This window comes from Argopecten irradians, chromosome 1, assembly GCF_041381155.1.
Source record: "Argopecten irradians isolate NY chromosome 1, Ai_NY, whole genome shotgun sequence".
Lineage (NCBI taxonomy): Eukaryota > Metazoa > Mollusca > Bivalvia > Pectinida > Pectinidae > Argopecten > Argopecten irradians.
The window spans coordinates 21,776,686-21,788,751 of NC_091134.1; the positions used below are offsets into that span (position 1 = coordinate 21,776,686).

Here is a 12,066-nt window from a genome sequence, read left to right on the forward strand (position 1 = left end):
TAATGTATTACTCTGCATTCATTCCTGCAGGTAGGGCGTGTATTGTACAATGTACATGTATAGATCTACCGTCTCCCTTGCCAATGCCTCGTTTGGTTTTCGGTTGAGCGCTAGCCCCCTTGAGGAATGCTCTGGGTTCTGTCCCCTCACCGAGACACACCAAAGTCTATTAAGGCAGTGGGACGACTGGTTCGCCCGTTGTCAGTATAACGTGACCAGGCAGGCTGTGTTGCTTGGTGTATTCGACGGCATGCTTCAGTGATAAACCACTATTAAAATGGCAACAGTTCCACTATACAAGAAGACACATCACGAACATACCACAGTCTCCCAAAACAAGCACCTCGCGCTTCACACACGCTTCACACCGCATACATGCATGGGAGACAGTCCTTACATGAACCTGGCGGTAGGACGTTAATTGAACAAATAATCTCTATATTCCAGATAACATTATGGGTCCTCGTAAGGAATGTCTGCACAGAAGTAATTCCAAAAGTATATAAAATAGAAATATAGTTAAGCAATGTCTTGTTTACGTTTTATTTTCCTGTATTTAGCTTATTTACCTAAAGTCTATTAAATAAAGAGGTAAAACGGTGTATTAATTACATTGTAATGCTATTATTCCACAGTCAATTGCTGAAACTCAGCGAAAATACAGAGAGAGAAACAAAGAAAGTCGAATTTGATCTTAAACAGGGATCGAATTTCAGGTTGTTTTACTTGCTTTTTGCAAGTAGATATAAGATATACCAGAATAGCAAGTGGAAAAAATATGCACTTGCTTATTTTAGCAAGTGGTTTTTATCGGGGACAATTGTAAAAATGACATAATGATTGTGAAAAAAAATGTTTTAATGGAAAATATGGGGACTCAGTTCTTACAATAATGTTTTTGATATACATTATGTACTTATACACCTCACATCATCATGTAAAAATTAAGGGGTTTATATATAACAAAACTGTAATTTGAATACGGATATTATAAGTAAAAATATATTTTAGCAAGTTATAATTTAGGGCACTTGCTATTTTTAGCAAGTGACAAAAAATGTAAAATTCCAGCCCTGCTTAAAGGATTTTTTAAAAAAAACAACGCATTTCTTACATACCGGTGCAAGAGTTATCTGTGTCGGACTTCAAAAATGCAGACAAAATGTCTACAAACTAGTAGAAATGTTTAAATAAAAAGAGAGAAACTATGAAACAAATGAAGATAGGCCTACGTATCGACTACATTCCGCGATAAAAAAAAAAAAAAGATTAAAAGATGCTCCACCGCTGACAAATGATATTTTTTCACTATCAAAAACAGCAGCAGACGATTTAGTATTTTTCTTCAATTACAAAAGTTACTTACTTTACACCATTACTATCGTTCGAAAGTTTGAGCTTCTAATTTTACTTCAAGTTAAAAATATTAAAAATAATTAATGGCATCCCGAAAAAAATCCGTGGCACTATATCCTATATGGAATGATTTACTTAATGCGCCTGCACCAAAGGCAAAATAACTTATTTTATATCATTTTTTGTGTTAATTAGACAAATATATACACAATTAAACACCAATTATTGTTCAAATGATGAATATCATTTATGCTCTGTCGGCGGTGGAGCATCTTTAAAGGAATAAAGAATTGCGTAACAGTAACAGTAAAGTGCAATAATGATGCAAAATAAAAAATGCATGGCCCCGAAATATCGTACCAAAACACAAATGGAAAACAAGGAAAGGTAAACGCATTCGAAAAAATGTTCTCCTCGCCAACGTTCTAAAACGGAAACAAAGAAAATTACATTTTCCATGAAAATCATGAAATAAATAGTATAAAGATGTATAGATGCGTCAAAGCGGTAAGTTTTGCAGTGTAAGGCCTAACGGGAGAACCACCATGTGTTAAAGAAATGGAAAGTTGCATATCAGTATTGCTGGTGACTCGGAGACACAATGCGTCTATTGTCTTTGGTATGTTGCGAAAGGTGATCTCTATAGTAAATAAAACGAGTATCCTTGAGTTTTTCATTACCTGTCAGATAACAGAAACAAGACAATCTTTCAATATCTTTGTAACTTGGTTTGGGAGGCTGCGGTATGTTCATGTTGTGTTTCATTATAAAAGTGGAATTCTTGCTCTTGTTATAGTGCTATGACACTGAAGCATGCCGCTCCAGTACTCATCAGAACAGACTGCAGAACTAGACACACACATACTGATACATACCTGCTACCAAAGACACACACAAATAAAAGATAATGATATGATAAATTTAGTCGCCTTATACGATCATGCAATAGGGCAACATGTACAATGTACAATTCTAACACCCTACCCATAAAAGTAGGCGAATATAAACATAAAACAGGCAAAAGCAATCACACAGGATGTTGCTGAATTTCCAAATGGGTAACGAGAGTCAAATACAGCAGAATGATATTTGCTATTTTTTCTCTCAAAAGAAAACTTTTGCTTGGTTGATTGTTGGTTTCTTTAAGTGCTATCAACAGCTGGGGTCTGCAGGTAGGGCGTTAGAGCTGTATAGCTGTTATCTCTATTGCATGATCGTAAAGGCGACTAAATTTAGAATATTATCGTCTCTCTTATTCCTAACGTCACTATATATTGACACCGCCCCATGTTTGGCCTTGGTTAAACTGAAGCAGAACCTACATTGTTATAAATTATTGAGTCTCGTCTTGGGACATAACCCAGAGAGGTCTTTATAAGGGCGAGCGTTCCTTATTTAGACCAAAATTAAGACGGAGTAAAGGGAGACGTTGGTAAGAAAGAAAAAATACCAAAGATAAGGGACTTTGACGACTGGTTTGCCCGTTGTCAGTATAATATGATGATGTGTGTAGTCCGGGGTCTCTGGCAGTATAAAATGGGCACGAGATTCCACTATTGTAAAGAGACACGACATAATCATCCCGAAGACTCCCAAATATATATTAACATTCACATAAAATACCTTATAAAAATGATTCACAATCGTAACTACTCGTACGTACATTGTACGTGCAGGGACGTTCATCTTAACAACGACTTAACCTATTAGTTATCTCCCCTATTTGTGTACTCTGCAATACTGAGCCTGAAACTATTACACACTTGTTATGGGAGTGTGAGGAAGTGCAAGGATTACTTGAAAGTTTTGACACATTATTACAAGCTCTCTTAATTCCCTTTTCTGTTAATAAAAAATCCTTTCTTTTTGGACTCTTGCATGAAAATTATCTCCATAGTAATAGAGTGGACAATGAAATTATCATAATTATAAAGCAATACATTTACAGAATGAGATGTTTACACAACTCATTAAGCATCAACGCTCTTATCAACACAATTAAAGACCATTATACAATTCAAAAATATATTTCAAATAGTAAAGATGAAAAAGTAAAACTTAAATTTGAAAATGAATGGAGAAAATGGGAAAAACTAATCAAGTTATAATTGCACTTGGTCACACATTTACTTTATTAAACGTTTTAAATCCATATTTATTATTTATTTATTTTTTATTTCATTTTATTCCCCCCCTTCCCCTTTCCCTGCACAAAGCCGAAATTGCATTTTTTTTGTTTGTTTTTTTTTTGTTTAAAGATTTTCTATACAGTTATAATTGTTCCTCCGTCTCCATCCTACCTAGACTCTTGTAATTTTTTTTCTTTCTTTTCATTTTCCCTTTTCTTTCTATCACTCTTTCTTTTTTCTTCTAATCCTGTCTTTGATTCCTTTCCTTAATATTCAGTACAATATAATTTTTCACCTCATCTCCAAACTCCTAATTCGCATAATTTTTTCTACGTATGCACTAGAAATTTAAGCTTCGTATTTGTATGTATGTGAATGTATACTGTATGCATGTGTTAAAAGTATGTATGTGTTTGAGAGTCTATTGAGTGTATTTGTATATTTAATTGTACTGAATGAAAATCATGAATAAAAAGATAATTATAAAAAAAATTAGACCGACTCAATATCATTTTCTACGTGGTGGCTGATTCTAAACAACTCTTTTATTCTGCAATGGTTGATCTTCTATCACTTTTCATACATTTCTTCACGGTTCGTTTACAGACCGTTGCAACGAGCGTATTAAATATTTAAATTCAAAATGGAACGTGCTCGATGACATGTTTACAACAACGTGGCGACAAAACCAATCTTGATGACTTGATATACAGGCATGTGTCCTATACAAACACAATGGTTGAGAGAAACAGGGGATTTTATTTAACGCCTTGTAGTCGAAATGGACATTTAAATTCCTATCAGTAATTCAAGAAATATTGATAGGGTCTTTATGTGTCATTATTTTTTTCTTTACTTAATTGATAATTATAATTCTATTTTAAAACCCCAACCGAATACCTCAACCGAAAAGGTTGACTTCTAAGTTTGGGAGCGGTGTCGTGTTGATTTACAAGACTGTCATATTATACCGGTATCATGGAAAGATAGATATATATCACAAGTAGATGGAACAATCAGCACCTCCCGGGGTCGATATTGATACACGTCTATCGGGGAGGTCATTATGAAAAATATATCTTCTTGTCTTAGAAAATATGCAATTGCTATAAATATATACCAATAATAATGTGATTACGTATATAAAATCCAAGCATTAATGTACATCCCATTTTTTAAACTTATAAAAGCAAGTAAGATTTTAAAAATAATTATAAAACATGCATCAGTGTATAAAATATGAGTCTTCAATCAATGCTAGTATTTATAAGTCTGCTCTTAATTTTGTCACACATACTAAGTACTGTATTATAGAAATTATCAGTTCAGAAAAGAAAACACTTAAGAAGAACTCTCTTATTTTAGTGTAAGTATTGTGAACATGTAACGTTTGATTACTGCAAGTATACACCCTAGGTCTAGCGGTTAGGTAGATATACTTTTACATGTATATATATATACTCCCAGAGAGGTCCCCACCGTACCGGCCGTTATAATATAGATAACAATGTGAACACTCACCTGAAGCATTTAGCTACCCGACCCATATGGAGGTCTTTATAAAAATTCTGCTTTAATAATTCACAGTGGACAACACATGAAGCAACACTCTAACCCCACCCCTCTCCATCCCCACACCCCCTCTCATTTAACCAGCTTTTCTTTATAAATACCATTTGTTATTTGACAGCGGCATATTTTGATTTTGTGTCATACTTGTATCACACCTGGTCAAGTGCCGTCACGCCATGAAACAATGGCTCACTGATACGTAGCCTCAGACGCGCACCGGCCCCTCACAAGTTTATTTAGGGCTACGTTGTATAATACGCGAAACGTGACCCCGTGGCATGTACATGTACCAAAGCATACCACAAAAAACAACAATTTTGTGTTTATTCTAGTCATTACATGAAAACAACCAGCTCAGTTACATCAACATACCAATAAAATACATGATCAATTCAACTTCTCAGGTAGTAGGCATACAGGTGAAAACCCATTCAATATCTTAATAAATATAAATTCAAAATTTGATTTTAAATGATCTACGAATGGTATTAAAATTTAAAAAAAACACACAAAAAAGATAGTTAAATATGTCAAGACAATGTCTACTTTTTCATCTTTTTGAAGAATCGTTATTGCACATGACAAATGAATGACGTTTTAACTTAGACTTTGGATAGAATAATAAGAATTCAAAATAAATTGCAATTATGATGTTGATCATGTTATAACTTGCATTAACCTCCCGTCTAATGTGAATGACCGTAACAGGATATGGTATAAATTGGGTAACCCAAGACTTAAAAAAATATTCTGTTCAAACATTTTTGTTTGTTTAACGCTTTAAATGACATTACCGTATTAATTATACAGCAGTGTATATCGATCAAAGTATTAAGGAGAAAACACAATAGGAGACGACGGCATGAAACTGCATGAAATGATTGTGAAATTCTGAGAAGCAACATTTAGATTGAGGATACGGTGTCCTGTAGTTCGTGTTTCTAATGTCAACTGAACGCTCCTATATCATATGTTAACCTGTCGTGATAAAATACGGAGTACTAGACTAGCAATCGTAGTGTTGATGACGGTATATACCACAGTTATTGGAAAACCCACATCATTCTGACAACCCAACAGGTGAGTGTGAACACACAGGTGCGTGTATTGTGTCTGTGTATCATCTGCTTTTAACGATTATTTTTCTAAGCAGAACGAAAGCACTACATGTACGTATATGCTCATTTCATTTTTAACATTTTCAGGTAGAATTTCGAAATAATTATCTTTTGTTTAATATGGTAATCTATTGTTTGGGGTTGGGGTAAGGTGCTTTTTGGCGATAACAGTAGGATTTCAATACACATGTACGTGGTAGCATGGGTTATAGCTTTTGATCAGACACATGTAGATTGAAACTATCACAGCATCACCCACCCGCAACTTGTCCTTGTGCTGACCTGTTCCGGAGAAAAACATCGACCTAAGGTTGGCAACTACCAATATGAGTTTCATACATAGTACAGGGCTGATGGCAGAATACAACCGAGGTTTTCAGCTACAAAATCAAATAAAATTTTATAAAATAAATAATTTTTATAGGTATATATACTGTAGTAGAAATGTCTATTTCACTGCTGTCTTACAGTACTGATTACATCAAAGTATCTTTGATTTGTTCCAGATTCGAGGATATGAAAAGACAACTGAAAACGTACATATATCAGAGATGTGAGTAGCATTTGAACAATAATGAAGAAATATAATCTTCTACACTTCCGGCTTATGAGTAAACTGTAATCATCAGCTCGAGTTGGCATCCAGCACGATGATCGATTAGGTTTTCTGTATATAACACGTTTCTACTTGATGGGTTTGAAGCCAGAACTGATGAACGTTCTGCAAATGATATAACAATATTGTATTTCTTAGTGGATTTATCCCATTATTTGTGTTCGATAAAATTGCTTTTGTTAAGATATCAATCAGCATTATCTTTAGGGTATACACTCTATAATTAGACAATATGTGGTAATATTTTCAAGTTAAGATATAAAACTTATAGGAGCTTAGCGTCCTATCAACACATATGTTCTATCATGTACGATGTATTCATGTGAGATTCGAGTGTGTGTGTATTTTTTAGAGACTGATGTATACAGAATTTGTTTGATTAAATTAAATTAGTCAGGGTCATTTAAGACCTCCCATTCATACTGTGTGCTTCTTACTTAGTAAATGAAATGTGTGGTGCTTTTATTGAGTTTATTTGTTTGATTGATTAACGTCCTATTAACAGCTATGGTCATGTAAGGACGACCTCCCATGTATGCGGTGTGTTGCGTGTATGTTGTGCGAGGTGCTTGTTTTAGGAGACTGCGGTATATTCGTGTTGTGTCTTCTTGTATAGTGGAACTGTTACCCTTTTTATCTTGCTATATCACTGAAGCATGCCGCCGAAGAAACCAAGCAACACACCCCATCCTGTCACATTATACTGACAACGGGCAAACCAATCGTCCCACTCCCTGTATGCTGAGCGCTAAGCAGGAGCAGAAACAACCACTTTTATAGACTTTGGTGTGTCTCGGCCAGGGGATAGAACCCAGAGCCTTCCTCACAGGGGCGCTTTGAGTATCTTCGTGTCGTGTCTTCCTATATTAGAGAAACTCTTGCCATTTTATAGTGCTTTGCTTCACCATTGACCAAACAAACATACTCCACCCGGTCTCATTACACTGACAAGGGCGAACCAGTTGTCTCATTCCCTTAAAGCTGAGTGCTTTGCAGGAGCGTTAACTACCAATTTTATAGACAATGGCGTATCTCGACCAGGGAACATAACCTAGAGCCTATACGATTTACCTCACAGGGGCAAGCGCTCAACTGAAGTCTAATAGTGAGGCGGTGTCAAAGCAGAAAAGATAATATACTTTTTTAGATACATTGTAATACAATAGGGTCAGCAGGTACAATTCTACCACCCTACCTGTAGGGAGACCTGCCACCTCTATTGTATGGTTTGAGGCCACTAAATTTAGGACATCTTCTCCCTTTCACCTCACGTTTCAAGTGGCACCGCCTCACTTATGGCTTTCAGTTGAAATCTCGCATTGGAGGACGACTTTGGGTTCTGTCCCTCGACCGGGACATACACTAGTCTAGTGGTAGTTTCTGCTTAACACTCAGGATAAAGGCAGTAAGACGACTGGTTTGCTTATTGTAAGTATAACACATTTTATTCAAACAAACACACAGCATACCGAGGGGGGGGGGGGCCGTTGGTTTGTCACTAGTTTTAGGCCTGATTAATTTGTTTGGTTAGCACCAAGAGAATGACATTGAATGCGCTAACCTTTTGAACGGGAAAACATTCTTTGTCGATTATGTCATTATTTTTATGATATACACGTGATCATGTCGCGGTGAAAATTTGACGGACCCATGCAATATTATGTCACCACAGATAGCTATTTGGGAGAAAATCAGTCAAATTTATGACCATGACAATAAATGATAGACATTCCTGATATACATTTGTTTTGTGCTTCAGGGATTGTTTTTGTGTTTCCTAAGCTGTAGTATGACGCTCCTCATCACTCGTAATGGCCTTCCACCGCCCATGAAAAGTCCGGTTAAGGAGGACACGGGTTGGAATATCAGAATAAGAACAACTACAGAAAATAAATTCACCCCTACGACTCCCCGACCTACGTACCATTTCGATATACCGGATACGTACCAATACATATTATGTGCGGTGTTACATGGTGGAATGGGAAACCAAATGTTTCAGCTAGCAAGTTTGTATGCTTTAGCAGCTAAAAAGGGCATGTACGCCATCATTGACAGTAACAACAGTCTAACAAATGTGTTCAAACTGGATGTTAATATGATGGATAACTTTAATAGCATCTGCGAGACACTTCCGACAAAAGAAGAAATACTGGATTGCGGTTACGATGAAAGTTTGGACACGTTTCAACCAGATGCGCATTACAGAGTTAAAGATTATCTCCAATCATGGAAATATTTTTATAATTATACAACAATACTTCGGAAACAATTCACGTTTCACAACTCCATTATTGAAACTAGAAATGCCATAATCAAATCAATATTGAAAAAATATTATTTTAAATCGCGGGCGGAAGTGACTTTGATAGGCGTGCACGTTAGACGAGGCGATATTGTTAATAATTCATTTGGTTATAGAGCTGCAAGTCCCAGCTATCTGGAAAAAGGAGTTCGTTATTTTCAGTTAAAGAGATTAAAGAACCCAATATTTGTGATATGTTCTAATGATATGGATTGGACAAAGAAACACATGATAAAAGGGATCCGTTCGGAATATATTACGGGCCATTCGGAAGGCGTTGATATGGCGGTCCTTGGTGGGTGCGATCACATTATCTCCTCCACGGGGACGTTTGGTTGGTGGTCATCATGGCTGTCAAGTGGTGAGGTGACATTTTATCAATGGCCGGCCCAAGAGGGCTCTCCACTTAGGAAACAATTCAGTAAAGACTACACGGACTTCTTTTATCCTGGCTGGGTAGGATTTTCCTAGTGAATTGGTAAAGAATTTAAATCGTGAAATTCGAGTCTTGTTCGAATTCACAAAGGGTTTTGGAAATACGTGATACATAATGTAGGTTATTTTCATCATTAGTCTCTTTGACTAGAACAAAACAGTCTTTAATATTATACAGGTGCTTTACTGTGTGTGTTGTGTACTGTACAACTTATTTATATTATATTAAATACTTGTTCTACATATTTTGTCAGGCTCTTATGAATGAAAATTATTTTGTATTGCGAACATTATTGATATCTTTTGTACTGTATTATAAGATGTCTGGGGTCAGTTTCACAAACATTTATTAAATTTATATGTGCCGTATTCTTCATACTCACGAATAATTTTTAGCTCACCTGGTCCGAAGGACCAAGGTGAGCTTATGCCATACCGTGGCGTCCGGCGTCCGTCGTCCGTCGTCCGTCGTCCGTCGTCCGTCGTCCGTCGTCCGTCCGTCCGTCCGTCCGTCAACAATCGACTTCTTCTCCATAACCGCTGGTCGGATTTCAACAAAATTTGACTGGTAGCATCCTTATGGGCTACTAACTGAAAATTGTACAAATGATGGGGCTGACCCCCCAGGGGCCTGAGGGGCGGGGCCAAAAGGGGTCAATTTGGCTATTTCCATATAAACAACTTCTTCTCTGAAACCAAGCATGGGATAGCACCCATAATGCAATGGTAGCATCCTTATAGGGTGGGGATTCAAAATTGTACAAATGATGGGGCTGACCCCCGAGGGGCCTGAGGGGCGGGGCCAAAAGGGGTCAATTTGGCTATTTCCATATAAACGACTTCTTCTCTGAAACCAAGCATGGGATAGCACCCATAATGCAATGGTAGCATCCTTATTGGGTGGGGATTCAAAATTGTACAAATGATGGGGCTGACCCCCCGGGGGCCTGAGGGGCGGGGTCAAATGGGGTCAATTTGGCTATTTCCATATAAACGACTTCTTCTCTGAAACCAAGCATGGGATAGCACCCATAATGCAATGGTAGCATCCTTATAGGGTGGGGATTCAAAATTGTACAAATGATGGGGCTGACCCCCCGGGGGCCTGAGGGGCGGGGTCAAAAGGGGTCAATTTGGCTATTTCCATATAAACGACTTCTTCTCTAAAACCAAGCATGGGATAGCACCCATAATGCAATGGTAGCATCCTTATAGGGTGGGGATTCAAAATTGTACAAATGATGGGGCTGACCCCCCGGGGGCCTGAGGGGCAGGGTCAAATGGGGTCAATTTGGCTATTTCCATATAAACGACTTCTTCTCTGAAACTAAGCATGAGATAGCACTCATAATGCAATGGTAGTATCGTTATAGGGTGGGGATTAAAAATTGTACAAATGATGTGGCTGACCCCCCGGGGGCCTGAGGGGCGGAGTCAAAAGGGGTCAATTTGGCTATTTCCATATAAACAACTTCTTCTCTGAAACCAAGCATGGGATAGCACCCATAATGCAATGGTAGCATCCTTATAGGGTGGGGATTCAAAATTGTACAAATGATGGGGCTGACCCCCCGGGGGCCTGAGGGGCGGGGTCAAATGGGGTCAATTTGGCTATTTCCATAAAAACGACTTCTTCTCTGAAACTAAGCATGAGATAGCACTCATAATGCAATGGTAGTATCTTTATAGGTTGGGGATTCAAAATTGTACAAATGATGGTGCTGACCCCCGGGGGGCCTGAGGGGCGGGGTCAAAAGGGGCCAATTTGGCTATTTCCATATAAACGACTTCTTCTCTGAAACTAAGCATGGTATAGCACCCATAATGCAATGGTGGCATCTTTATAGGGTGGGGATTCAAAATTGTGCAAATGATGGGGCTGACCCCCAGGGGGCCTGAGGGGCGGGGTCGAAAGTGGCCAATTTGGCTATTTCCATTTAAACGACTTCTTCTCTGAAACTAAGCACGGTATAGCACCCATAATACAATGGTAGTATCCTTATAGTGTGGGGATTCAAAATTGTGCAAATGATAGGGCTGACCCCCCGGGGGCCTGAGGGGCGGGGTCAAAAGTGGTCAATTTCCATATATATATGACTTTTTCTCTGCAACTTAACATGGGATTACGCTCATAATGCAATGGTTACATCCTTATAGGGTTTGGATTCAAAATTTTGCAAATGATGGGGCTGACCCCCGGGGGCCTGAAGGGCGGGGTCAAAAGGGTCAATTTAGCTATTTCCATATAAACGACTTCTTCTCTGCAACTAAGAATGGAAGAGCACTTATAGTGCAATGGTAGCATCCTTATAGGGTTGGGATTTGAAATTGTACAAATGATAGGGCTGACCCCCGGGGCCTTAGACGGCAATAGATGCGAGGTCAAAAGGTCAATTAGGCTACTATTTTCATATAAATTACTTTGTCTCTGAACCTATGTATTGGATAGCATATTTGTATGGTATCAATAGCATCATTGTATGGTTGTGATTCAAAATTAAACTTTGGGAGTCAATTTTGCTTATTTTTCTAATT

The 12,066-nt window shown here is 37.8% G+C and overlaps 1 protein-coding gene across 1 annotated transcript; it reads left to right on the forward strand.

The window, feature by feature from the left end:
* Nucleotides 1–8,282: 8,282 nt before the first annotated feature.
* On the forward strand, nt 8,283–9,919 carry LOC138320738 (galactoside alpha-(1,2)-fucosyltransferase 2-like). Its single transcript, XM_069263914.1, has one exon. It carries the CDS (start codon nt 8,581–8,583, stop codon nt 9,565–9,567), a length of 987 nt encoding a protein of 328 aa, XP_069120015.1. The 5' UTR covers nt 8,283–8,580; the 3' UTR covers nt 9,568–9,919.
* The last annotated feature ends 2,147 nt before the right edge of the window (nt 9,920–12,066 follow it).